Genomic DNA, 27278 nt, shown 5'->3' with positions numbered 1-27278 from the left:
TAGTTTAATATTCTGTTGATTATAATAAAAATTTTAATTACCTTTCAATGAAATTAAAACTTATTGACGTCATTAATACTTTAGTTGTAAGCCCCAAAAACTGTTTTTTCAGTAATTTTAATATCAGTAGAGATTACCGATTTTTCGGTAACGCTTACCGATTTGAATCAGTAGAGATTACTGATTGGAAATCGGTAGCTGTCACCGAAAAAAAATCGGTAACATTTTCTACAATGATTGCAATCCATAATAAAGCAGTTTTCAAAAAAAAATTATTGATTCTCTAAAAATTGTGTCATTTTGCCCCGGTTTCTTTTATATGACTATATTTTTACTCAGAAATGAAGTTTGTACTGAACCATTAGTTCAATGCTATGTTAGATGTTATCAATGAATTATTAATAAAAACTTTTATAATATACATATATAACTATTAACATATCAATGCCACTAATGACGTAAATATTAAGTATTTAATACAAAACTTATATTAGGATCGTTTTGCTTCCACGCATCCAACTACTAGTCGCAATCTCTATTAAAATCTTGGGAAAAAAGTATATAAATATATATATATTGTTATATTTCGCTTGGCTTGATCAAGACCCGTCCCAGACTTGATCAATCCTGATTAGAAAATACAATTAGTGAGAATTAAATATTAAAATCGTTTTAAATACTTGCGAACTGCTCGTTTCATATTATCGCGCGTAGTCATAAATTGTTATATTGTTTTATAAGTAATGAGTATTCGTGAGAACTAAATATCTTTAATACTCATAAATTGTCTATGAGATAACATTTACTCATTTCAGGAGCTTCAAATCACGAGGTAACAATAAAAATTTTATTTATTTATTTTTCTACTACATTGTAGAAAATTTTGAGTTTGCGAAGTTGTGTGAATGGTAAAGTGTAAAAATTTTCAACCCTGTCAGTGTGAAAGTAATACGATGCACAGTATTAAATTTTTGGCCGTGTGAATTATATCGTTCACACCACCAACGGTGTAAATGTATAAGTTCTTTATTTAAAGTATATAAATAAAAATTTTTCACAGTATAAAAAAAAACCTCACTAGTTTTTTGTGTTAACTTGCAAAATTTTTTTCAAGCTCGGAATCAACGGAAAGTTTTCAGCCAAGTCCACAAAGTCAATCATTTTTCAAAATTATTCTCCAAAAAAATGATTTATTAGACGAAATTTATTTCCAATCAAAATCATATTAATTATCTAAAATGATAGTTCACGGGGTGATACGATTATCAGCTATTTTTTTATTCATAATTAGTCCAATTGATGCAGGACCAATTGATACGTCACGAAATGACAATGGAGAATGGCAACTCAATATCATTCATACCAATGATATGCACTCAAGGTAATTTTAATAATTCGTTTAAATATACCCTGGCGGATCCAAATTGCGGTAATTTACCCCACTTTCGCCGTAATTTACCCAAATACGGTATTTATACGGCAAAATTACCGTAATGGACAGTAATCTACGGCAATTTGTGGTATTTTACAGTGAATTACGGTCGAATGTGTCAATTTACCGCAATTTGTGGTATTTTACAGTGAATTACGGTCAAATGTGTCAATTTACCGCAATTTGCGACATTTTTATTGTAAGCACCGTATGCTTTTATATTTTTAGAGATTTTACAGTGCAATCCTTCACTTTACGGTGAAATACCTCAGGCTTGCCGCAATTTTACAGTAAATAATCATCCTTACCTGTATGAAAAAACAATATATGGTTAAAATATATAAAATCATATATGTTTGCAACAAACAAATATATGATATATTACATTGTATAATATAAAAAAACATATAGAGATTTTCGCCGATTTAGTATAAAATTATATACAGTAGTAAATATATGTATTTCATATATGTAACTTATATGTTTTTTATATTAAGCCATATATACATTTACATTTACCTTATAATATATGGTATTGATATATTTCCTTTTATATTCAAAAAATATAAAATTTTTATATGAAATGAAATATATGGTAGCATATATTTTCTTTGCTATATTTAAACATATATTTTATTCGGTGTATATATATGTATATGGGTATATTATGTATTCGCTTCAAATTAACTAATTTTGAGAATTTTATCTGCAATTTAATGAGTATATTAAAATTTAGATCTAATTTAATTGGAGTTGGTCATACGAATAAGAAACTTTTTTTTCCATACACAATATAAATATATGTTTTAATATATGATCAGAATATATTTTTCGTATATGATAGAAATATATATGTCTATGTTAGATAAAAACATAGTTTTTGTATATGACAAGAATATATATTTTCATATATGATGAAAACATATTTTTTGTATGTGATTGACATATATATTTTTATATATACTAAACATATACGGACTCGTATATGATGAATATTATATTTTTTAATATAAAAAAAAAATATAGTTGAACACGCCACATATATTTTCTGATACTTATCATATTTTTTTACATATATGTTATTTTTATACGGGGTATACGACAAAGTTACAGTAAAAATACCGTTTTTTTCCGTAAAATACCGTAATTTGGATTCGCCAAGGTATTTTGCGTCCCTACATTTAACTATAGATTAAATTCAAACTTCCTTTCTTTTTACTTAAAGTCGCTTTTTAACTGCCGGGGTCATTAGCAAATACAAACTGTTGAAGTAATCCTTTAAGGCTTTCGGAGTTTTCGAAAGGTCAACATTCGGCCGAGTCTCAGAAAAGCGATTTTTTCAGCTCACACTGGGATTCGAACCCACGTCTAGCCAGTTACCAAGTTCGAGGAGTAAGCCTTCTTACGTCTCGACCATGATGACTAGTTCAGACTTCCTTTTATTAACTTGAATATTAATTTTGATTAAGCTCTCGTAGGTCTAAAATGAATTTATTCGACAGAAATTTGTAATAAAAGTCCGATTGCTTACAGGTTTGAACAAACAACTCAATTATCAGCACCCCATTGTTCGGCAAGTTTAGAAGAAATGAACCAATGTTACGGTGGATTTCCACGAATCGCGACTCTTGTAAAACGTGCAAAATCATCTAGCACACCGACACTATTTCTTAATGCCGGTGACACTTATTCAGGTTCTAAATGGTTCGATAATTACAAATGGGAAGTCGTTGCTCATTTTCTCAAACTGTTGTCTCTTGATGCAATGGTACGTATTCGAGAATCAAAAAAATTTTCATGTGAACTCAAATCTATTGGTAAATATCATAAATAATTATTTAGTCTCTAGGGAATCATGAATTCGACGAAAAACCTGAAGGTCTTATTCCCTTTGTCAAAAGTGTACCATTTCCTGTGCTGGCCTGCAATTTAGATCTTACCGGGGAACCAGAATTGGCTCAATCTGGACTCAAAAGCAAGACTGTTTTTGATGTTGACGGGCATAAAGTTGGTGTTATTGGTTACGTAACCACCGAAACGAAATCCAAGAAAACTCGTAAGGTTGAATTCTTAGACGAAATTGAGTCCATAAAGCGCCAAGTTGATGAACTGAAACAAGAAGGCATCAACATAATAATAGCCGTTGGTCATTCCGGGTATGCGCGTGATTTAGAAATTGCTGAGGCTGTTGAGGGCTTGGATCTACTTATCGGTGGCCATACCAACACATTTCTGTACCATGGAACAGAACCAGATGTTGAAAAGAAAAACGGATCTTATCCGACAGTCGTCAAACAGAAAAGGAATGACGGAAAAATTAAAAAAGTTTACGTTGTTCAAGCTGGTGCTTACACTAAATACCTTGGCAACGTTTCAATTATCTTTGATCGTGACGGTGAAATAACACACATCGAAGGCAATCCTATTTTGGTAGACAGTAGTGTTCCTCAAGACCCAGAAGTGCTTAAGGAACTCGATAATTATGGACGTCCTTATTTTAACAACACAGAAGCTGGTGTTACAAACGTTTTTCTAGACGGCAGAGATTTCGTTTGTCGAAAGTCTGAATGCAACCTTGGTAACCTTATCACTGATGCAATGGTCGAACATGTGAGTTCAATGGTTTCATCTTAAATACCCTAGATGGTTATTGATAATTATAGATCTATTCGTTCTTTTTGATTGATCATTTAGCACAAATTACAATACACGGGTTCTGACGGATGGACTGATGCTGCAATCGCTGTTCTTGCAGCTGGTACGATTAGGAGCTCTATTGAAACACCGATTGGTCATAAAGTTATTATTTATATTAATATAAACCGCTAATTATCCATAGAGTAGACACTATCAGTGAACTAGTTTCATTATTTCAATTACAGATAGTGCAAGGTGAAATTGACTTGGTTCTATCATTTGAAAGTCATGTTACAAAAGTTGACGTAACTGGGGCAGAGTTAATCAAAGCGTTAGAAAACAGTGTCTACCGTATTGTTAACAATGATATTGGCGATTTGAAGGGACACTTTTTACAAGTTTCTGGCATAAAGGTCTTCACAATATTATAACACTCCTGGTAGAAATTGAAACCGGACTTAGTCTGATACCTGGTTGGAATGTAATGCTAATTTGGTTCAGCTAGATACTTTTAAGCCGGTGTTTGATCAGGTGAAATCTGCTTGTTTGGGCATCTGGCAATGTTCTTGGACCAGGCTATGGGTGGTGCCTGAATTGGGCATCCTTTAGAACCATGTTATTCAGGTATCAGATGCTCCAATCGGGTGCTAATTTATATTTGAGCACTTTCGAGTTAATTTCTATCAGGGAGTAACTTTGGTTTCTACAGTAGATCTATTATGTCACTAATAATTTAATAAATTTGTTGGCTATTTAGGTGGAATTTGATTTGAGCAAAGAACCAGGACATAAAGTTGTTGAGGACAAATTATTTGTTCGCTGCGCAAAATGCGACGATGCTCATTATGAAAAAATTGATGAAAATAAAATTTACGGCGTTCTTGTTGACAGTTGGTTAGCTGGCGGTGGGGATGAATATACCATGTTTAAAAAGGATTCAAAATTAGTTCATGGTAATGTTACATTCACTCAATCCTTTTTTGTTTTTTTTTCTTTCCAATAAATTGTTTTTAACATTTAATTATTTAATTTATTTAGCTGCTATGTTGAATAGTACTGTGTTTGAATATGTCAAGAGAAATAGTCCAGTGAATCATCAAGTTGAGTCACGCATAACTTTTGTTCCTCCACCGAATGATGATGATTTTAGTTTTGAATTCATATCTGAAATTTTAGAAGACGTAATTTCTTATTTTCCCTTAGACTTTTGATAGGTATCTTACCTGTAGTAAATTTAATTTGACAAATAAAAAACTTAAAATTTGTCTATATTGATTGTTAAATTCATTTATTAATATTATTTATAAATTAACATTACCAAACCTTTTATTAATTATATGAATTATTTTTTAATTAAAAATTTAATTATTTCTCAATTCTAAAATTATTTTAGTAAATAATTTTATCTCGTTCTTTAAATTACAGTCCTAGTACCATGATTTTGAGTTATCCATAAATTAAAAATTTGAATTTTTATCCAGCTTGCGCCATTTTGTACAGTTGGCTGCAATGGCGCTTTAGTTTTATTTTTTAATTTTTACTATCGATCATTCGATTCCAGTTGCATGATAATCATCATGTAAGTTATCACTATATTTACTGTCTGAAACAATGAATATTATAATAAATAGTTATTATACTATTAGAAAGATAATAGTAGATTATATATCAAGTGCTATTGCATACAAGACGCGAGTTGCGGTGGACTACCGAGCCAGAGAAGGGTTTTGTGACACAATGAGCGTTTTATATGGAATTATACTAGATATATACATAAGTTTTTGAAAAAAAAAATTCGAAAAGTACATCAGTGCCTACAGACGGCAGATAATGCAGGGCGCTTATAAATATGTGATGAACAATTTTGCCACAAGATGGCTCGATAAGTTACTTCGATGTTTTTCGCACGCTAGCTATAGTATACATGCAAAAAAATATTTTTGCACAGATGATAACGTCACAATTTGAATGATTGAGTATCTTTATAACCAGCTGTTGCATCTAATATTTTTAGCTGCCGACTATAGGCACCAAAAGTCGTGCATTTTGAATATTGGTTAGAAATAGTATATTACACACCTAGGAAAGTAAAGTAAGAAATTTCTCAGTTCACATCTAATTGTTGGCCGACATTTAAAGCGGAGACATTGTTTACGTTACTGCCCTAGGTGTGAAATTAACTATTTTTTTCATCTTTATACTCACGGATGTTAAAAAAGTTTTGTCAATTTTATACAATCCAAATACTGTGATTTCAACATCTCGATGCAATAATTCTATGGAAAAATCTTGAAACTAAAAAAAAAAAATTATTTCATACAATAAAGTATTTTTGTTATGTACATATCAAAATTTATATATTTACTGCTTTTGAAATATCACAACGTAATAAATTATTCATCAATAATTCAGCCATTATATTTCTTGTTTTTTTCATCTGAAAAAATTTTTAAAATTATTTATTTATTGTAATTTAAATTTAGTAAAAAATGAAAAAAAACAATATTAATGAATCAGAAAAGACTTTTAAATGATACATGGAAACAAAAATAAGTTAAATAAATCCAATAAGACTTTATCAGAATACTGAGCGTTTCTCTTGACGGAAGAATAAGACGTCCGAATCCAATGACACTAGACATACAGAAATAAGATTGCCCTGATTTGAAAAATTTCCATTTTGCACCCTGTTATAGCTAGATCTATTTAACTATAATCTGTATAAATTACATTAAACAATGATATAGAGCAGAGAAGTACACGGAGAATAAAAGTCTAATTTTTCCAAAGCAGATCGATAAAATGTTAATTTTGGTACCAATTGGTAACATTTGGTAACAATTGGTAGATAAATCGTATACGAATATGTATTACAAGTTCAGAGAGATTGGTTTAAAGGAGACATCAGACTTGTGGACTGAGGGTAGGAATCGCACGTGGGAGATCAGGGTTCAAATCTCGGTCAAGTCAAGTGATTTTTAAATTTTAAAATTTACAGCAAAAGGTAAATGGGCATAAAGCCTCATATTTCTACCGTTAATAAATTGAAAAAAAAAAAAAAAAATTTATATAGATTTTAAATTACCTCAGTACTTATTTTAGTGACACATAAAATAAAACATATAATCGGATAAATAATTCTGATAATCCAAATTGTCTGGAGAATAAATTGCAAAGCAAAATCTTTGTGTCCATAATTAAAAACACAAATTATCCATAAATAAAAAGTATATGACAAAGTCAAACAAAAATGCCCGATAATAAATAGAATTGGCAGCGAATAAAAATCAACTGTATCACGTAATAATTTATACAAATTTCGATCAATGCTCAGTAAAGAGATAACTTTCACATAATTTACGTCATAAACATCACAATAATCTTCATTAATTAATTTAAACTGTTTAAATAAATCATTAATGTACTTAAAGCGTCTCTGTAAATGAATGACTATCAACATATATTGAATTACTGTACAGCCAATAATTATCGTCGGTAATGAACTGACAATTGATGACAATTCAAATTTACCTCTTTTAATACAACTTATTACTAAAACAGTTAATGTTATTATTAAATAAATAATTATAACAATAATGTGACTATTATATTTATGTATTTTTATTTTATTTATATTTTTTATGTCAATTAATTTTTTTTCCCATTTCGATAAATTTATTATTAGCTTTATTATTTTACGCTGCTGTACGCAGTAATAAATTGTTATTATTGTCGAAATTAGTGTTTCGATAATTAACAGAAAAAATTGTACCAAATAATTTACATAACCAATTTTTAATGATTTTAGACTTTGCGATGCATAAATAATTATTACAAAATATAATGATAGTAATAAATTGTACAGAGAGCCGATAAATGATTTCTTAATAATTATTTTAATTTTTTTCTTAGTGTCAGTAAAAAATATATTTGTTGAAAATGGCGCAAGACCAAATAATTTGAATATTTTTATTATTGTACGTAATAAATTAATTTTTAGTGAGGAAACTTTTTTTTGTACTTCCATTTTATTTTGTTATTTATTTTTTTTTTTTTTTTTTTAAATTTACTTTAGCGGTTTATTTTTGAAAAGCTTCTTTTTGGTGACTGATATTGAAAGGATTTTATTTATTTTTTTATATAAAAGAGAATATGAATATTTTATGTGATGTGAAATTTTGATAAGATATTTTAATAATTGACAAGTTAATTGGTCGGCCGCAAGTTTATTAAAAATGAATGACGATGATTTATATTCGGTCATGTCAAACTCATGATAATCAGATAGATTTTATAATTATATATTTTGTTAATAAAAGAAAAAAGAAAATATTTAAAAATATAATTTTAATATTAAAAATATTAAAAATTAATTTTTGTATTTCGAGTAAAAATTGGTCGTCAAAAAATTTCGTCAAAGTAGAAAATTTAATTATTTTAGAAAATGTTTAAATTCAAATTTATATGAATGAAAAAAAAAGTTTCGTTTAGAATTAGAATAAGTAGGGGAAAGGAGGCAGAACGGGATAGGGTAGGTAATACGGGGTGCCACCAAAATTTGGTAAAAAAAAAAAATTTTTTTTTTTTTTTCGTCTAATTACTGTATATCCGATATTTTTGAGCATTTTCAGCCCTACGCATGACACAAGAGGCAAAATGGATCAGCCCAGAATCGAAAAATGATTCTATCAAATTAAAAAAAAAATTAATTTATTTCCGTATTTTTAGCCCTGCCCTTAACACCAGGAGCAAAATGGATCAGCCGAAAGTTCTGAAAAATGATTCTTTCATATTTTAATCGTTAAATTAAAAAAAAACATAAATGTTAATTCATTTTTCGGCTGATTTCCTGTAGTTGGGGCAAATTTGGCCACTAAGAATATTCGAAAATAATATTTTTTAATTGATAGCAATTCAATTAAAAAAAAAAATTTTTAAATTATCATTTTTTGGAGGGAGTCCTCTCTGCCCCACAAAAAAAATTTTTCTCCCTTCGTATTCACCAATGATGCGAAATGTAATTTTTCTGTATGTATTTTACATAAAAAAAATTTAATTTAATGAAATTTGATCAACTTTCAGAAATGTTTTTTTTTCAACTTTTCTAAAGGGTACCCCATTTTGCCCGCCAGAAAAGAAAATTTTATTTATTAACAGCAGCTAAAAAAGTTGTCTATTTACCTTGAATATCATTAAACCCAAAAAGACTTGGCGTATTTTAATCATCGAAAACGTAGTATTTCCATTGGTACCCCCTTCCCCCCCACCCTATATGTTCGAATAATGATTGGCCTTTCATAAAGTCTGGCCGCTGGTCGAGCGAAAATTTCCTGGAAGTTTAGACTTACTAAGTGCCCTTTGAAGAGTGAACGACACGCATGCGCCGTTACACCTTTAGCATGATGATGCATTGACCCGATTGACGACATTCATTTGTTCTGGGACGTGTTGATTAATTTTTTTATTTTACTATACTCTCTTTAGAATAATAAAATAAGAGACTTAGTATCCTATCACTTACAAAGTGATTGAGCACCAGATCACTCTTCGGGTACTGGGTCTCCTATTTTAGGAATAAAAAAAATTTTAATAGATTTCTAATGGAAACGTTGAATTGTGGTGTGGTCAAGAGTGAGGGACAGTTCAAATTTATTAGAATTTGACTTATGGACCTTTAATTATATATTTAATTTTTATTGATATCTTAGTAAAATATTATTTAAGTAAACTTGAGATGAATTTACGTATTGAAAAATTTGGTGGCCCTGAAAAGGGCCGTTTGGTTTGTTGATTTAAATCAGAAAAATTATTTGGAACTGGTGTATTTAGTGACAGCTTTGGTTCCTTCACTGACGGCGTGCTTGGCCAATTCACCAGGAAGCAGAAGACGAACAGCAGTTTGGATCTCCCGGGAGGTGATAGTTGACCGCTTGTTGTAGTGCGCAAGTCTTGAAGCCTCAGCAGCGATACGCTCGAAGATGTCGTTGACGAAACTGTTCATGATGCTCATCGCTTTGCTGGAGACCCCAGTGTCAGGATGAACTTGTTTGAGCACTTTGTAAATGTAGATAGCGTAACTTTCCTTACGCTTCTTCTTGCGGCCCTTCTTATCATTCTTAGTGATGTTTTTCTGGGCTTTACCAGATTTCTTAACGGCTTTACCACTTGTTTTAGGAGGCATGTTGACGGATCAATTGATGACTGTTAAAGAAAAGTCGGACTGTGCCAAAAATTTTTGTTCGCAGTGATAGGATGACTTATGAATCGGTACCTGCGAGGCCAATGAAATCGCGTAAAAGTAAGTAGAGGGGATAGATGTAATCTTATAAGCTCGCTGGTACCGACGGCTTAAAAATAATAACAATAGTAATAAGATCGGGACCTGCGAGCCAATGAAAACGTAAAAGTAGTGGAGGGGATAGAAACTCCTTCCGGATTGGATCGCAGGTCCCGACGAAAAGTTGATAACCCGGCTTTTTTCGGTGCCATCTTGTATTACAACGCTAGAGTTCGCTCTGATCACTCGTGTCACATTCTCTTATTTCAAAACTCAATATCATGTCTGGTCGCGGTAAAGGAGGCAAAGTAAAGGGAAAGTCAAAGACCCGTTCAAACCGTGCTGGACTCCAGTTCCCAGTTGGTCGTATCCATCGTATGTTGCGTAAAGGAAACTACGCAGAACGTGTTGGTGCTGGTGCTCCAGTCTACCTCGCAGCTGTCATGGAATATCTGGCCGCTGAAGTTCTCGAGTTGGCAGGCAACGCTGCTCGTGACAACAAGAAGACTCGTATCATCCCACGTCATCTTCAATTGGCCATCCGTAACGACGAAGAGTTGAACAAACTTCTCTCAGGAGTCACCATCGCTCAAGGTGGAGTCTTACCTAACATCCAAGCTGTCTTGTTGCCCAAGAAAACCGAAAAAAGCAGCTCTTAAATTGAACATCAATTCAAATAAAAAACAAAACGGCCCTTTTCAGGGCCACTAAATATTTTAAAACGAAAGAATCTTATTCAAGTTGATAATCAACTAAAATTTTAAAATTAATTCAATCCCTGTAATAAATCTGATCTTGAATTTAATATAATACTTCAAATTATTAACGTTTTAAATCTCTAATAGCAAAGTTGGATCCTTCTCTTTTTTAACCCAAATCTAAATCTAGTCTAACAAATTCTTTCATATCATAATCTGACAATTATGCCTGAAGGCTTATTTCTGTATGAGCAAATAATTATTCACAGATTAGCATTAGTCAATAGGCCTCTGGTTTTATGAACAATCGGACACCGAAACCTCTCATATGATTTGGAAGTGATGTTTATTCCTCAAAATTCTCATCAAATGTCAATGGAAAAATTTAGATCAGTAAAGGGGATATTTCCTCTGCTGTGATTGGTTCGCGCTTACCAGTAAAAAATAATAACGACAATTATTACGTCGGTTGCTGCGAACGAATTAGAAAGCAGTGAGCTAAAATTTATTAGTAAAGATGGTCAAGATCGTAGGTTTCTTAACGGTCGTTGCATGTTATTTACAACTGACAACTTACCCCGTACGTTCTGTATTAACCATTCAAGTTTCCAACATCTCTCATTACTACGGACTTCACTTATCCAATTCCTTACCCAACTAACGCTATGGCCCAAATCTTCACAATGACCAACATTGAAAAGAAGCTGTAGACACCGGAGTTAGGAGCCGTTGACATGTTGGGGATAACCCTGTAACCGAGAGGGCATTTAAAAAAACGTGGGGTTTCCAATCATCGGAATCATGGGGCCTCAGAACTAAATACGCGGTTTAGTGTTTTGCTTTAGACTTACTCGCTAACCAGATGACTTTCACTGAGAAATCTGCTCTATTCAAGGCTCATAGCAATTAAAATAGTAGTCCATGTGGCGATACTTACTGCTTAGATACTTAAATTGAAAATGGCCCTTTTCAGGGCCACCAAATTTTTCATTCGGGAAAAATAATTCAAGTTAATAACCTTCAACTTTCATTCTTACTTCAATACTCTTTTAGTAAGGTAAATGTCCCAATACCGGAACGACGAAGGGTATATGACTGATGTTTATCGTTTTAAAAATATTCAAATAAATTATAAACCAAAATAATTTATTATATCATATAGAATAGACATTTACCAATTTAAAAATAATCAAATTAGTTCATTTTTCTTAAATTTAATATAAAAAAAAAAATTTTTTCTATGACACCCAAAAGACCCAATACCGGAACGCTGAAACAGCCTTGTCCCAATACGGGAATTCGGTTGTCCTAATACCGGAACAGTAAATAAAATAAGTTATTTTTTGCATTTATTCATGGTGAAAATATTAATAATTATTAAATAATATTAATGTAAAACGAGTATGAATGTAGCAGGCGTCAGAGAACTTTAAAATTATAAATAAATAAGATAAATAATTAAAAAAATAATATTTACAAAAAGAGCACTATTAATTTCAAAATTTTTTGAATTTGCATTTTTTTAAATTTTATATTATTAATTATTTACTCGATTTATCAATAATTTTGAATTTGTCTGATGTCTGCTATATCACACCCATAATGTAAAATGTATTTAAAATTTTAAAATGATTGAATATTTAATGAAAATAAATATTTTGAACTAAAGAATAGAAACAAAATAAATCATTTGAGGTTATACTAAAAAAATAATTGAAAAAAAAAACTAAAAACAAAAATTAATTTTGTATGATTTAAATTAGAGTTTATCTATACTTAATATATTTCGTATAACAATTATACATACTGCATTAAATATTAGGGCTCCAGTAATAATTAATGTTGTACTTGATTTAGCCAGTCAATAAAACTCACTGTTAATGTCTATCGATAATATTAATATGATTGGCTGTTCCGGTACTGGGCACGGGTTCATTTTGGTGTACCAATAGACGAACAGTAAAATTAATATAATAATACTATTTTTTTCATATTTTTAATATGTTTTCTTGAATTTTATGTCATTCAAGATGCATATACAAAAAAAAAAATTATTGAAAAGTAATTCTATGGATTTTCTATAAGCTTAATACCATTGACTGATTTCTTAGCAAAACCATTAAGAGACATGAAAAAGTCATGAATCCGAGACTATTGCTCTAATTTACATTTTTTTTTTTTTTATATTTTAATTATTTTCTAAAATCTATTTTATATCTTATTTTTTAACTGAAAGATTAAGGTTTCAAATAAAGAAAGTTTTATTTAGTTTCATCGCGTACGAGTTGAAATATAATATAATGATTATCAAATCGTTCCGGTATTGGGTCTTGTTCCGGTATAGGGACATTTACCTTATTGATATTTATTTATTTAAGTGCCTAATAAATAATTAAAAATTTATGACGTTCGTTAAATTATTATTTATATTACATTCCAACTTATATAAACATTTATTATTGCCGATAGTATTACAGAAAATTTCAAACTTTTATTTATGTACAGATTTTTCATGAGTTGATATTAAAATTTCAAAAGCCCAAATTAGAAATGGTCTTTTTCATTGTCATCATACATTCCATTCGTGAAAAATAATATGTTATGTAACATTTAAATTACATCCTTGCTCCATTAGTTTTAACATAATTTTTTTTTTAAATATCTAATAAAGACTAACAAATTTATAACATTTATTAAATTATAATTTAAACTTTGGATTTTAAATACATTTATCTTTGTCGAATATATTTATTTTTATGATATATAATGGATACAAATTTTACGGACTGGCTTACATAATTTTAACTGACTGCCGTATAATGTAACAAAAATATTTTTTTTTTATGAATCCAGAGATCAATGGGGAAAGATAAAATTGAAAATGCTTCTTGTGAATGTGAGGAAAATTTTTTATACATATATGGTTAATAATGAAAAGTTTTCAAAATTTGCTGGCTTTAAAAAAGCCACTGATTTTACTGAAGCCCGCTTTCCTGAAATTCAACAAGCAGAATGTCCTTGGAGATGAGATGACACCTTCGGAGTGAATCGTGTAAAAACATGACATTGCAGCGCCGAGTAGTTGTTCCTCTACTCAACAATCTATTTATTTTGAAAATTCAGTTACAAGAGTCATTGAAAAAGTTCATGTCGCAGGTTCTGATTGCTGTTAAATACGAAAAAAAATTTTTTGTGAATCTGTAGAGTTCAAAGGGAAAGAAAAAAGTTAAGAAGGGTCTTGTGGATTGGGAAATTTTTTTTTAAGGAATTATACTCTGCAAGAAAAAAAATTTTATATTAGTTGTCCTGATTAATAAACTTGTATTTTTTATGAGTGCTTATTTTGTATGGATTGAAAGCTTGAAGAGAGTATACGCATGAAAAATTGGGGGGGCCCTGAAAAGGACCCGGGAATGAAAGAGTTTGGTTTTAATTTTTTAGGGTTTTGGGAAGGAGTATGGTTGTTTTTAACATATATTATTCGAAATCAAAGTTAAAGAATGAAAATACAAAAAAAAAAATTATAGTTCACCTTAAAATGAGTTTTTTTAAATAGATTTTCTTCGTGATGATAAGGGGCTGCTGTATAAGTGTCTTTAGATGTAAATTTTTTAATGAGTAAGTTTTTTAACTGAAGATCAGACTAAAAGAATTGAAAGAAAAAAAAATTCATGTTAATTGGTACCTGAAATGAGAATTTTTGAACAAGTTTCCACCATTATAATAAAGAACCGAAAAGTATCATTCAACATTATTTTTATAAGTAACTTATCTGACAAGATTTAACTGAAAAAATAAAAAAAAAAATTAATATTGGTTGATTACTGAAATGGAAATTTTTAAATAGGTTTTCAACGTTATAATAATGCCATTTGATATCAATTTTATAAACAATAATTTATGTAATTTAAAATGTGACTGAAAGAATTAAACAAAAATAAAAAAATTCATATTAGTTGGTCGTGGAATAAAAATTTTTAAAAAAGTTTTTATCATTAAAATAAGGCGCTGAAAAAGGTCATTAAAAAATCAATTTTATAAGCAATAATTTATATGATATAAAATTCAACTGAAAGAATTGAAAAGAAAATAATAGCTGACTCTGAAATAAAAATTTTTGAATACGTTTTTATTGTCATAATAAGGAGCTGAAAAGTGCTATTTGGTATTAGTGATATAAAGAAAAATTTGTTTCATTTAAAATATACCTGAAAGAACTAAAAAATAAATAAAAGAAAGTTATATGAGTTAACCCTAAAATAGGAATAAATTGAAAAAAATTTTTTGTTGAATAAGGTACTGAAAAGGGTTGATTGTTAACTTATGGGAAGTAATTAAATACTTATCGTAGTCGATGAGCAAAATCAAGCTGAAAGAATTGATGGAAAAAAAAAGTTTATATCAGTTAACACCAAAAAGAGTTATTAGATTGATCAGAAATGATAACTTCTTTTTGTCATTAAAAATAATCATAAATTCCATGTCAACCATAGAAGGTACCTGATAAATTTTCATGACGCAAAAAACCCATTTTGTTTAAGTTCGGTGAACGAACTAATTTTTCTGATTTATCAAACGTTTACCGCATGTTTGATATCGCGATCGCAATTTTTAACTTAAAATTATTGATGATAAAATGATTTGGTGATGGAGAAGAAATGGCGAAACTTCAAAGCCATCAAACCTTAGGGGAAATTCGGGTCAGTGATAATGATTGGGGTTTTCTGTACAGAAATGCAAGTTACTTATAAGTGTTTGTTTTGGTAAAATTTTGTTATATTTGTGTCAGTGGCTTAAATTCCAACATTAAATTCACAGTAATAAATAGTAGATAAAAAATTTTTTTCATGGAATAGTGATTCATCAAAACCATTCCGATGACAATAATATAAGACTTGGGAGGTTTGACATTGAAGATTTTTTGATAAAGAAAAAAATTTCCTCTCGTATTGTTTCTGTAAACTTTTTTTGCATATTTAAAAGATGAATTGAAATTTTTAACTTAAAATTATTGATGATGGAATGCATCGTCAATGGGGAAGAGATGGCGAAACTTCAAAGCCAATTAGCATTTAGGAAAATCCGGGGCAGTGAAAATTGTTGGGGTTTTCTGTATGGAGGTGAAAATTACTTTCAAGTTTTTGTTTCAATAAATTTTTGTAATATTTTTGATAGTTTAGTTTAAATTTCAAATCAAAATTCAAAATAATAAATAGAAAAAAATGTTTGCCTAAGGAATAGTGAGTCATCAAAACCATTCCCTTGACTATAATATAAAATTGGGAAGATTAAAAATCAAAGAATTTTTTATAGAGGAACAAATTTTCTCTCGTATTGTTCCTATAAATTTTTTTGCAAGTAAGAAACAAATATAAATATTATTTGAATATTTGTATAAAGAAAATATATAAAAATTTTGATAGCGAATGATGAATCTTCAAAATCATTCTCAAATTCAAAATATTCAATTTATAAGCAACAAAATATAGATTTTTTTAGAAACTATAAAAAATAAAAAAATAATTACCAAGATGATGATATTTACCAACCAAAATTTATAAACAATCCATTAAAAAATCATATTTTTCTTTTCATTAAAAATGTTAATTAAATAATTATTTCCTTGGCAAAAAAATTAGTCACATTAAATTTATTTCATGTGACTTTATTCATTTTTGATAATTTTTCAATGCAACCTAAATAATAAAAAATCAAAACCCCTGGAAAAATATTAACATTTTTAATTCGAAACTGAAATAAAAATTTATTCGGTTAAGCGCAAGTAATTACTCACTTGAAATTTTTCTGGCTTACGTGTCACAAGTTATCCACAATTTTACTACCAGCTCAAAATAATTATCCAGTTGAAATTTGTATTCTCTTATTATTTAAATTACAATTAAGCTTTAATTCGAATTCATAATTTTCCTAATGTTAATTCAAAAGTTTGACGCACTTATAAATAAATTATTTCAGTCGATTAATTTTGAATGAGATGAAAACAGAGACTCTTTACTTGAAGTCAAATTGATTATTATATAAAATAAATTTTATTGTAATAAAAAATATTTGTAGTTTGAAAACCCGATACGCGCCGTATAATAATTCGCCCTATATCGAACCACGGACCTGGCCATTTGTCAACACGAACAGTGGCTGTTTATTCACAAAAAAAATTTACATTTAATAGAAAAGTGTATTAGTAGTTTTTTAAATCGGCGCACAAACCCTAAATTTGCTCACGGCAACTGAGTTTCCGCTTGACCAACAGCGATCAACGTAGCAGTCGACAGCAGGCTCGGATTGCCCACAGGAGCACACTTAGCCACTGTTTTCCTGTTCTAATGAAAGCTAAATAGAATGAAAAAATAATTAAAAAATAAAAATTGACTATCGCGACCGGAGCCTTCGGTGGCTCTAATAATGTTTCGAACCGTGACTTGAAAATTTCAAACGCAGACAGAGGCTATTTTTCATTCATCGACGCAGAATTTACTTTATTTATCAGCAAACAAAATCCTAAACTTGCTCACGGCAACCGAATTTCCGCTTGACTCTGACGAGAAGTGTTGACACCTATATGGTTTGACAGAGTCAAAGGACATGATAGGCAGGACCAACAGCGATCAACGTAGTAGTCGACAGCGAACTCAAATTGCCCAAAGGAGCAACTGGCCTCTGTTAGACTAATAATAAATTATTTAAACATTTAAAATTTTTAAAATTACAATCAACAAATTTTCATCACCGATCAGAGGTTTTTCCGAACGATTTATCAATGCAAAAAATTCATATGTGAAATCGGATGCCAGATCTTGTCAAATTCATGTAATGTCATATAGGGGAGCCTGGGGCACGAAGGCCCCCCTGGGGCATAAAGGCCCTCTTCAAAAATTAGGTAAAATTTTTTTTTTTTATTTTCCGTCAAAGTATGACCTTTATAATGTTTTTATTATATTTTAAGTCAATATGTGATATGAGGGGCAAAACGGACAACTCGAAAAAAAAATTATAAAGAAAAAATTATTTTTTTTTTATTTTCCGTCAAGTTAATTTTTTTGTGACAATTTTTTTTTTTTAATGGTCCATTTTACCTCATACATCACATACTGGCCTAAAACGTCATAAAAACATTATAAAGGTCATAACTTAACGGGAAATAAAAAAAAAATTTTTGTTGATAATTTTTTGGAGAGGAGGCCTTCGTGCCCCAGAAAAAAAACAAATTTTTTTTTCGATTTTTTGCAAAATTTCTACTTATTCTTTCGATATCGACGGAAAATAAATGAATTTTATGGTTAAAAGCCACAAAAAGAAAAAACCGGCTTAAGGGGGCCTTCGTGCCCCAGGCTCCCCTAATGTAATGTAATATAGTAATAAATAAAATAACGGCGGACAAAAAATGACTCTAGGTGCTCACAACATTTAAAACTCCGGTGAATCCTCTCCCTCGGTGACACACTTGGGACAGGCATCGTTTAACTGCACCAGCGCACATTTAGCTTCCCATCTCCCTAAAAATGAACTAGGGAAAATACACCAATTACCAGAGCGATGCAAACCGGTGTTTTTCAAGAGCGACGTACATTCACTAGTAAGAAGTGCTCAATATTTTCACTACTTCAAATCTGGAAGAGTCCCCCCAACAGCCGATTCCGGCCCAGTTGCCCTTACTACAGAGGTGCATCCACGAGTTCTGAAGAAACTGGGGGACACAGTGACTCTGTCGGAAAAGCGACCGATTCGGAGACTGTAGCAGATAGAGAATCATTTTGAACAGAGAAGCTGCGTTGATTTATATTTTAAAATGTTAAATTAGCATTTTTAAAAAACTGTTAAATTCATTAAACTAAAAAAAAAAAATAAACTACAAAATATGCAACTTCTCAATTCAATGACTGCGTGCTGTCCATACTGTCAACTCTGCACGCCCAACAGTACGAAACCGAACGGCTCTATCTGCTCGCTATTTTTAGTGATAATGCAGAACCCTAAAAAGGGATGTGCCCATAGTGGCCAACTCGCTGTGAGGTCTATCGTCGGATTAATAAATGTCCTGAAGGAGCATTCAGTGGTGACCCGACGGCAGCCAGATCCCTGGCACTGCAAGGCCCCACCACTAATTAACCTCTGAACTAATTATCAAAACTTTAAATTTACTGTTCATTTTCTTAAATGAGCTCATTTTGACCCTAAATTTTCAAAATAAAAAATGATTTTAACGTGAAACGCGACCGCTGGTTCAGCCTTGACCACACAGGCCACCAGTATTTTGATTTCTTCAGGATCAAGATACGGCAACTTGTCTAGTCTCGGCGGAATGACTAAGCGTCAAACTAAAAATGAGCTCTAAAAATATTTTTTATTATAAAATCTAATAATTATTTATATTGAAAATATATGAATAAAAAAAGTTATAATTATTTTTAAAAAACTGTTGTCATCTCATTCTATCATTAATCTGATTTAAATAATCTATTTATTTCTTAACTTAAATTTTATTTAAAAAATAGAAATTTTTTTATTGGAAAATACTCAAGTGCGCAAAGTCTAATAGAGCTAATGAACTTAATTGAAATTTTAAGCATAGCAGAAAATAAATAATACTTGAAATAATTTGGCAGTTGCCACCAATTCAACCAAGTTCAATTTTCAACCCTGAAAGATAATGAACTGACTTAATTTTTAAAAACATTATGTTGAAGCTGTAAGTTTATTTTTTTTAATCAAAAAACCTAAACGCGATTTTCGCTTAAATGAAAAAAAAAAAAACTTCTAACAAAGAGGTCAGCCATTAAAAATTATTTTTGCCATTAAACCTCGCGAAAATTTTAATTTTTAATTCAAAGTATGAAATATCATTCAGTAGTTATCATTCTCGTATATTTGCTACAAGCGACTTTAAAACATGTGCCAGCATTTTTTTTCAATGAAATAATTTACTTTCAAGACAAAAGTAATTTAGAATTCTATCCCGCCTAATCGTACCGAACTCGATTAATTGAAATTATTAATTCAAAAACTCACATTCGATGAGTCTTGTATACAGCTTCTAACTACTCGTACACCTGCGTTCTCACCAGGCAAAAACTCCAACCAACACATCTGTCTTTCACTCAGCATTCGATACATTTTTTCATTTAATTCTATTTTTTCAAACACCAGCCATACTCTGTAAAATAAGAAAAAAAAGAAAAGCTATAGTTTCTAGCTGCCAGACAGAATTGATGCATTGGACCTTCTATTTATCAGAAAAATTATTCACCTCAACGAACATAAGCAGAGCATTAATTTCAGAATCAAACCAGCTTCCAGTTGCAGTGTCATAAGCTTCGAATTTTTCATAAAAACTCATTTCTACATTCGCATCTTTGCTACTGCTGATAGCTCCACCTGTAAACGTAATTTTCCGTGTTAATTTTTTATTTATGACTGCGCATGCGCACTCATGTGAGCTTGAAGCGAACTCAAAAATTTATCTTGGTAAATTTGCAGTTGAGCTGAAATGGAAAAATTAAAGTGAAAAAAATACGTACGTTTCAAATTTGAATAGCGAGACTTTTAGTGGCTTTCTTCAAGGCTCAATAAAGTTTTCAAAGTACAGCAGCAGTAAAAGGTTCGTTCTTGAAGATAGCAGATAGATGGTAGCAAGAGGAATATCTAGTAAGCGAATGATTGAAGTCGCAGAGCTAGAGTTTAAAACGTGGCCCTGACTAGTATATTTAATGACTATGAAATTCCGGAAGGATAAAAGTGTCAGGAGTCGGTGCTACCTCTGTGACAGTTGAGCAGCGATTGCGAATTCGCGAAATTAGCAGGTGGCTTTATAAGCTAATCTTAGCGCATTGACCGAATACAGCGCTGCTACGATTCTGGACGCTGATTGGCTCTGGTAAGAAACGTCGGTAACCGCGAGCTAATCAGATGACGGATCGCGTTTCAACGTAATTAGTCAGTTTCAGGTAGAGGGGGCTCAAGTAGAACTAATAAGAAGCTCTGATTTCAAAGAGTAGGGGTAAATTGTGCAAATGTCTCCTCAGTACCTAACTTGAAAAATTTTTGATTTTGGAAATAATTCTAATGTAATTTGCGCATTTTGAGGAATCCATTTCCACGCGAATAATTATCGGTCATAAATCAAATTATTTATAATTAATAGAAATAACTGATTTTTATGTCGCAGGTCCCGATAAATAAATTTTCGAGATGGTATTCGCAAGCCGATGGAAAAATTTGTAAGTAAAGTGAATATTTGCTGTTCAGTGATTGGTTCGCAGTGATCGATGGAAAAAAATCACAATAATTTTATCGGTAATTGCAAACAAATCACAAAGGAGGCAATTGAAATTTATAGGAGACAATCAAGGGTTTGGATACAAATTCAAATAAATTTGCGTATCTCAAATTAAGAACAATTTTTCCAAATAGAAAATAATTTACAATTAATATCAAAATTGATAAATTATTACTGGGACACAGGTCGAATTTATTTTCAAGGCTTATAAAAATTTTATTAGCAAGGAAAAAAAAATTAAATTGTCGGATATAGGAGAGAAGGAACGAATTCGTAAAAACTTGAGAAATTTTCTTTGTATAAAAAATTTGTTGGCCCTGAAAAGGGCCGTTTGGTTTGTAAGTATTGGATGTTGTAACTTAGGCACGTTCTCCTCGGATACGACGAGCCAACTGGATGTCCTTGGGCATGATGGTGACACGCTTGGCGTGGATGGCGCAGAGGTTAGTGTCTTCAAAGAGACCAACTAAGTAGGCTTCGCTGGCTTCCTGGAGAGCCATCACAGCTGAGCTCTGGAACCGGAGATCGGTCTTGAAATCTTGAGCGATTTCACGAACCAGGCGTTGGAATGGCAGTTTACGGATGAGAAGTTCCGTGCTCTTCTGGTAACGACGAATTTCACGGAGAGCTACTGTGCCGGGACGGTAACGATGAGGCTTCTTGACTCCTCCGGTGGCTGGCGCACTCTTACGAGCGGCTTTGGTAGCCAATTGTTTACGTGGAGCCTTTCCACCAGTTGATTTACGCGCAGTTTGCTTAGTACGAGCCATTGCAAGTTAGCGAGAGAATTAACGTGACGATACGTTCAAGAGATTCGGACGAATTGAAAAAATGGCGCCCGTTTTCGCCTTTTTGTCAACTTTCTCGCCGCGTGGCGCATTCTGATTCGTTAGTTTTCGGTAGAGGGGAATAATTTAGCGAACGTCTCTGCGATTGGTTCAAATCGAAAAGTGGGAGAAAAATTGACCGCTTCGTTGGAATCGAGCAGAGAGGGAAATCGTAAGAAAGTGCTTAAATACGGCCATTTTGGATTTCGAACTCATAATTTCTCTGAGTCTCGTCGAGTAAACGTCTCCGCTTTTTTCAACTCGTGACAATGACTGGCCGTGGTAAAGGAGGAAAAGGATTGGGAAAAGGAGGAGCCAAGCGTCATCGAAAAGTTCTTCGTGACAACATCCAGGGAATCACCAAACCAGCGATCCGTCGTCTGGCTCGTCGTGGAGGAGTCAAGCGTATCTCTGGTCTGATCTACGAAGAAACCCGTGGAGTTCTCAAAGTCTTCCTTGAAAACGTCATCCGTGACGCAGTCACCTACACCGAGCACGCCAAACGTAAGACTGTCACTGCCATGGACGTTGTCTACGCTCTGAAACGTCAAGGCCGTACTCTTTACGGTTTTGGAGGTTAATTTCATCATTCGACTCAGCAAATACTAAACAAAACGGCCCTTTTCAGGGCCACCAAATTTTTTTCACGTAAAAAACGATTCGAGTTTTATTTTTAATACCCTTATAATCCTACTTTAATAAAAATTCCTCTTTACTTCCTTACTTTCTCCAATTTTCGCCCACGCTCTAATTACTCAGTCTTGACGCTTATGGAATATTTACCAGCTGATCCTCCATTATGCGATAAATTTCTAATTTCACCTTCTAGTATCTAATAATTAAGTTTCTCATTAATAAATCAAACATTACGTTATCCGTTATCAGGAAAATTGATTGGTAGATAACAAAGCGTTTATACTTGCACCTTTCTACAGCATAAATATACCGAGGATTGTTCAGGGCCCTGAAAATTATCATTGGTATAACCGACTATTAAAAATCATTACATATAATGTCTAACTTATCAATTATAAGTATACAAGTATTTATTTCTATATTCTACTAATTATTTATGCTCGTAATGACTTGTTTTAGTAATTAATTTCAAATTTGTTAAAGCAGATTTACTTTTTTTTACGTACGTGTTTAACCTTTGTATGATTTTCAGTGTAAGGTGAAATGAGTGATTTTCAAATGAAGTGTTCTCATAGATGACCTAAATCATCCAAGAAATTCATTTAATGTCTAAAGGTATATTATTTATCGAATGAAATATTTATCGTTTGAAAATTTCAGTTTATATTTAAGAGGCTCGTTTGAAATTTCCATTTGCTCATATAACTGCAACGCAAACGTTTTGTTTGTTGACATTTTGAAAAAATAATAGATGACATTCTCAAATATGAAGAATAATAGGATTTCATAGCAGAGATTAAATTGTAATTGTCCTATAAGTATGAATGATGACAAATTAAAATTCCGTATTTAAGGTATGAGAAAAATGGTAATTTGTCAAAGGAGATTAAAAGTAAAATTATCAAAATTTATATCGAGGACATCAATATGTTTAATAAACTTATTTACTAATTGTTGAGGGTTAAAGAGAGGAATATTTTGGGTGATTGATATCTTACACTCTATTCAAATAATCTCGAAGAGTATTTTACGTTTTGAAAAATTTGTTTGGCCCTGAAAAGGGCCGTTTTTTGTTTTAATTTATAACGATGAATTGAAGATTTATTTTCTGACTGCAGGTGCTTTCCTGGCTGCAGCTTTAGGTGTTTTTGGTGCAGCGACCTTCTTAGGTTTAGGTGATTTAGGTTTAGCTGTTGGACCTTTGACTGCTTTCTTGGCCTTTGGTGCAGCGGATTTAGGTTTAGCTGGTGCTTTGGCAGCTACTGGTTTTTTTGCTGCAGCTGGTTTCTTAACTGCTGCTTTTTTAGGAGCAGTGGCTTTCTTGGCTGGAGCTTTGGCTTCACCGGAAGTCTTCTTGGCTGCTGGTTTCTTGGCCGCTGCAGGTTTCTTCGGTGCAGCTTTTTTCACACTAGTTGCTTTTGGTTTGGATGCAGCTTTTTCGACGGCAAGTTTGAATGATCCAGAAGCACCTTTTCCTTTGGTTTGAACCAGGGTTCCCTTGGTGACGGCTCCCTTCAAGAATTTCTTGATGAACGGCGCTTGTTTTTCAACGTCGACCTTGTAGGTTGCAGCGATGTACTTTTTGATGGCCTGAAGAGATGAACCTCCACGTTCACCAAGAGTTTTGATGGCAGTTTTAACCATATCAGCAGTGCTCGGATGGGTTGGTTTGGCCGATGGTTTTCTGGCTTTCGGTGCTGCCTTTTTAGGAGCGTCGACCTTGGCAACAGTCTTCTCTTCAACGGGAGCTGGAGACACAGATGTTTCAGTCATCTTGACAAAATTTATCGCGTATTACTTTTTACGAAAACGAATAAAGAGTTTCAATAATCTGACGTTATTGATAATGGCGCTGCCGTCCAACGCACACTAATCCCACACTTTCGCGCGGACCATGGAGACAGACTGCGGCATTTATCACCAAAATCGTGCCACAAGTTTTTACGCAACAGTGTCCAGTCCTCATATTTATTAAAACTTTTTTAAATAAACCCATAAAAATTTTCTACTTCAATTCATTTTTCCTTTCAACAAAATGTCTAATAATAGTTTTTAAAAACTCATATCCCGCATAAACTTACAAGATAACAAAAATATTCGACATTTAACCAGGACAATATGCCTCTAAGCGTCATGTATGTTGCACTAATTACCTAAATAAACAATGATCAAAATGCGCAATTAGTGTAAAGATAATTTAAAAAGATACTTAAATGTTTATTGAAGCCATGGAAACTTTTAAATCTGCTAATTAAAATTTTTATAGATGGAATGTTAATTTTTATACCCAAGTGTTCCGAGCAAACTTCACGTCTGATTGCAAAGAGTCTCTATTAAACAAACCAAGTGGTATTTCATCCCTATAAAATTTTATTTCAGCCTAAATCGATATTGAATAATTTTACAACTTAACTGACGTCAATGCAATTAATTTTTTTTTTTAAATTCTATTCAAACATAGTACACGTCATACATTTCATGATCTCGTATATCTAGATTCGACTAGACTAGTACTTAATTAATTACTTCAATATATTATGAAATGAATTAAAAATTTTTTAATTGCCCTCGGTCTGCGTTAAAATTTTCATTAACTAAAAAAATTTCCGCTATTTTTTAAAGGCGGCAATACATAAATTTATGAAAATATATATGTCAAGTTTTTAAAATTCGTTATCTTAATTATTAATGTTGCAAATGTTTAATAATGACCCAGATTAAGATCATTGGAGTGCTTACAGATCTTTAGTGTGCCCGGTCACCAATTATCCTGTTGTGTTTCATTATTATTATTATTATTATAGTTTTTCATGACTTGTATCATGTACAAGGCAATCTATCTTGGCCAGGTACAATTGTTTGGTAACAATATAGTTTTCTTGGAGCCAAGGCTACGAAGGGGTGATATAAGACAGGATTATCTGAAATTGCCTGTAAGCCGACTAGTTAAATACGAGAAATCATTCATAATGTCAGCTATACGGGTTTGGAATTTACTACCACCTAGTCGTACTAATTTACTATCTTTTGGTGAATTCAGAGAAGCTTGCTATGGACATTTTATTAGGATCCAAAATAATAACTAACAACAGTCATAGTAAATAAGGTCGAAATGAACTTAAATGTAAGATTAGAGCAGATATTATTCATCAAGCATTATATTATATTAAAAATTTAAAAATACTTATGTTATATATGTATATATATTATTCAATGGTAATTAATAATCAAAATGATGTTGAAACTATAGTTATACTATACAACAATGTAATTATATGTATATAAAGGACGGCCGCAAGGAGCTTCGACTCCATGACCAAATAAATTTTTCTATCTATCTATCTATTATATTGAACAAGAAATTATTTCGGAACTAATGATGATTAAGTCATTATTAACATTTATTCAGTATCAGTATACCTGTGCCGCTCCAAGGGGCTCAGGTATAAGGTAATTAGATACGATGTATCCTGAAGGATGTCAGATAAATTTTTAACAAAGATGAAAGTTGAACTAAATTTAATCAATTTTTATTGATACGTTTATAGATTCGGCATCTGGAGAAAGCATTTTTTTTAGTATGGGCTCCGAAGATCCAAAAATTTTTAGCAACTTTTGAAAAATATTTTGAGCCTTGTGGGAGATAACTCTACTGATGGCTCGTAAGCTAATAAAAAGAGTAGAGAGTCTCAACGAGTTATCTCTTGCAAGGCCCAAAATTTTTCCAATAGCTGCTAAAAATTTATATTTCTCTTCTGGCTGCTAAATGTTTTTTTTTTTTCATCGAAATGTTGCCAATAAAATTTAATTTTTGTATTGCATGTTTCGAAAGGTTGTATATTAGACTGATTCCAAAAATTCTACTATTTTTTTATTTCATTATGTGACAAAATGACGAAAAAAAAATACTGTGAAAGTTTAAGCTCTTAATATTAATATTAAAAGCTGCCGCATCACAACTTTCTATTTCCTATTTAAATAACATGGGGAAACTTATTTTTTAAGCTTTCGAATTTTGTAGCTCACGGTGGAACCATTACTTCTGAATGTTCAATACATGTTCTTATGGGAAATTTGACGCTCTATAAAAAAAGTCTCTTATAATTTTTCGATATTTTTATTTCTTCAAAAATTATTCGAAGTTAAAGTTAGATTGACGCTAAACTTTTACATTTTTTTAATTTTTTGACGCAGCCATAAACTTTATCGAAAAATTTTATAGAACATTTTTTGTAGAGCATTTTATTTCCTTTAACTCATCTCATAGAAAATTTTCGATATTTCTCACAAGTCGTGTTATTTGCAATTAACTGAAAATTTAATATAATTAATTTTAAGCAACAAAATTTAGATTATTTAAGAAAATTTTCAGTTAATTGCAAATAATACGACTTGTGAGAAATATCGAAAATACGACTACGAAAGTCTCATTTACGTTTTCGTACGTCAACTACGTCTAAAATACGTTTTTATGGCT

The 27278-nt window shown here is 31.5% G+C and overlaps 6 protein-coding genes and 1 long non-coding RNA gene across 7 annotated transcripts; 3 read left to right on the top strand and 4 right to left on the bottom strand.

The window, feature by feature from the left end:
- Positions 1-506: 506 nt before the first annotated feature.
- On the top strand, positions 507-5341 carry LOC103576945 (protein 5NUC). Its single transcript, XM_008557400.2, has 8 exons — positions 507-832; positions 1115-1381; positions 2966-3200; positions 3275-4042; positions 4127-4231; positions 4315-4482; positions 4827-5022; positions 5108-5341. The coding sequence occupies exons 2-8, from the start codon at positions 1239-1241 to the stop codon at positions 5278-5280; spliced, it is 1788 nt and encodes a 595-aa protein (XP_008555622.1). The 5' UTR covers positions 507-832; positions 1115-1238; the 3' UTR covers positions 5281-5341.
- A 4125-nt stretch (positions 5342-9466) lies between these two features.
- LOC103576944 (histone H2B) lies at positions 9467-10280 on the bottom strand. Its single transcript, XM_008557399.2, has one exon. The coding sequence runs from the start codon at positions 10248-10250 to the stop codon at positions 9876-9878; it is 375 nt and encodes a 124-aa protein (XP_008555621.1). The 5' UTR covers positions 10251-10280; the 3' UTR covers positions 9467-9875.
- Positions 10281-10583: 303 nt separating this feature from the next.
- On the top strand, positions 10584-11132 carry LOC106693085 (histone H2A). Its single transcript, XM_014444183.2, has one exon. It carries the CDS (start codon positions 10628-10630, stop codon positions 11003-11005), a length of 378 nt encoding a protein of 125 aa, XP_014299669.2. The 5' UTR covers positions 10584-10627; the 3' UTR covers positions 11006-11132.
- Positions 11133-17972: 6840 nt separating this feature from the next.
- On the bottom strand, positions 17973-20827 carry LOC128667376 (uncharacterized). Its single transcript, XR_008403348.1, has 4 exons — positions 20581-20827; positions 20310-20437; positions 20072-20216; positions 17973-19702 (listed from the first exon to the last, which is right to left on the bottom strand). It is a non-coding gene; the product is annotated as an uncharacterized LOC128667376 (long non-coding RNA).
- A 702-nt stretch (positions 20828-21529) lies between these two features.
- Positions 21530-22142, bottom strand: LOC103578601 (histone H3). The gene has a single exon (XM_014444192.2). It carries the CDS (start codon positions 22106-22108, stop codon positions 21698-21700), a length of 411 nt encoding a protein of 136 aa, XP_014299678.1. The 5' UTR covers positions 22109-22142; the 3' UTR covers positions 21530-21697.
- A 266-nt stretch (positions 22143-22408) lies between these two features.
- LOC103578602 (histone H4) lies at positions 22409-22813 on the top strand. The gene has a single exon (XM_008559734.3). The coding sequence runs from the start codon at positions 22435-22437 to the stop codon at positions 22744-22746; it is 312 nt and encodes a 103-aa protein (XP_008557956.1). The 5' UTR covers positions 22409-22434; the 3' UTR covers positions 22747-22813.
- Positions 22814-23363: 550 nt separating this feature from the next.
- LOC106694079 (histone H1) lies at positions 23364-24623 on the bottom strand. Its single transcript, XM_014444185.2, has one exon. It carries the CDS (start codon positions 24572-24574, stop codon positions 23903-23905), a length of 672 nt encoding a protein of 223 aa, XP_014299671.2. The 5' UTR covers positions 24575-24623; the 3' UTR covers positions 23364-23902.
- Between the last annotated feature and the right edge of the window lie 2655 nt (positions 24624-27278).

This window comes from Microplitis demolitor, chromosome 2 (assembly GCF_026212275.2).
Source record: "Microplitis demolitor isolate Queensland-Clemson2020A chromosome 2, iyMicDemo2.1a, whole genome shotgun sequence".
NCBI lineage: Eukaryota > Metazoa > Arthropoda > Insecta > Hymenoptera > Braconidae > Microplitis > Microplitis demolitor.
This window is presented reverse-complemented; position numbering and strand designations above follow the sequence as displayed.

Excerpts from the sequence above, each read along its gene's own strand:
- LOC103576945 (XM_008557400.2), top strand. The coding sequence starts at position 1,239 with ATGATAGTTCACGGGGTGATACGATTATCAGCTATTTTTTTATTCATA. Across the intron at positions 3,201-3,274 it reads TGTTGTCTCTTGATGCAATG|TCTCTAGGGAATCATGAATT; the intron begins GTACGTATTCGA and ends ATAATTATTTAG. Across the intron at positions 4,232-4,314 it reads AAACACCGATTGGTCATAAA|ATAGTGCAAGGTGAAATTGA; the intron begins GTTATTATTTAT and ends TTTCAATTACAG.
- LOC103576944 (XM_008557399.2), bottom strand. The coding sequence starts at position 10,250 with ATGCCTCCTAAAACAAGTGGTAAAGCCGTTAAGAAATCTGGTAAAGCC.
- LOC106693085 (XM_014444183.2), top strand. The coding sequence starts at position 10,628 with ATGTCTGGTCGCGGTAAAGGAGGCAAAGTAAAGGGAAAGTCAAAGACC.
- LOC103578601 (XM_014444192.2), bottom strand. The coding sequence starts at position 22,108 with ATGGCTCGTACTAAGCAAACTGCGCGTAAATCAACTGGTGGAAAGGCT.
- LOC103578602 (XM_008559734.3), top strand. The coding sequence starts at position 22,435 with ATGACTGGCCGTGGTAAAGGAGGAAAAGGATTGGGAAAAGGAGGAGCC.
- LOC106694079 (XM_014444185.2), bottom strand. The coding sequence starts at position 24,574 with ATGACTGAAACATCTGTGTCTCCAGCTCCCGTTGAAGAGAAGACTGTT.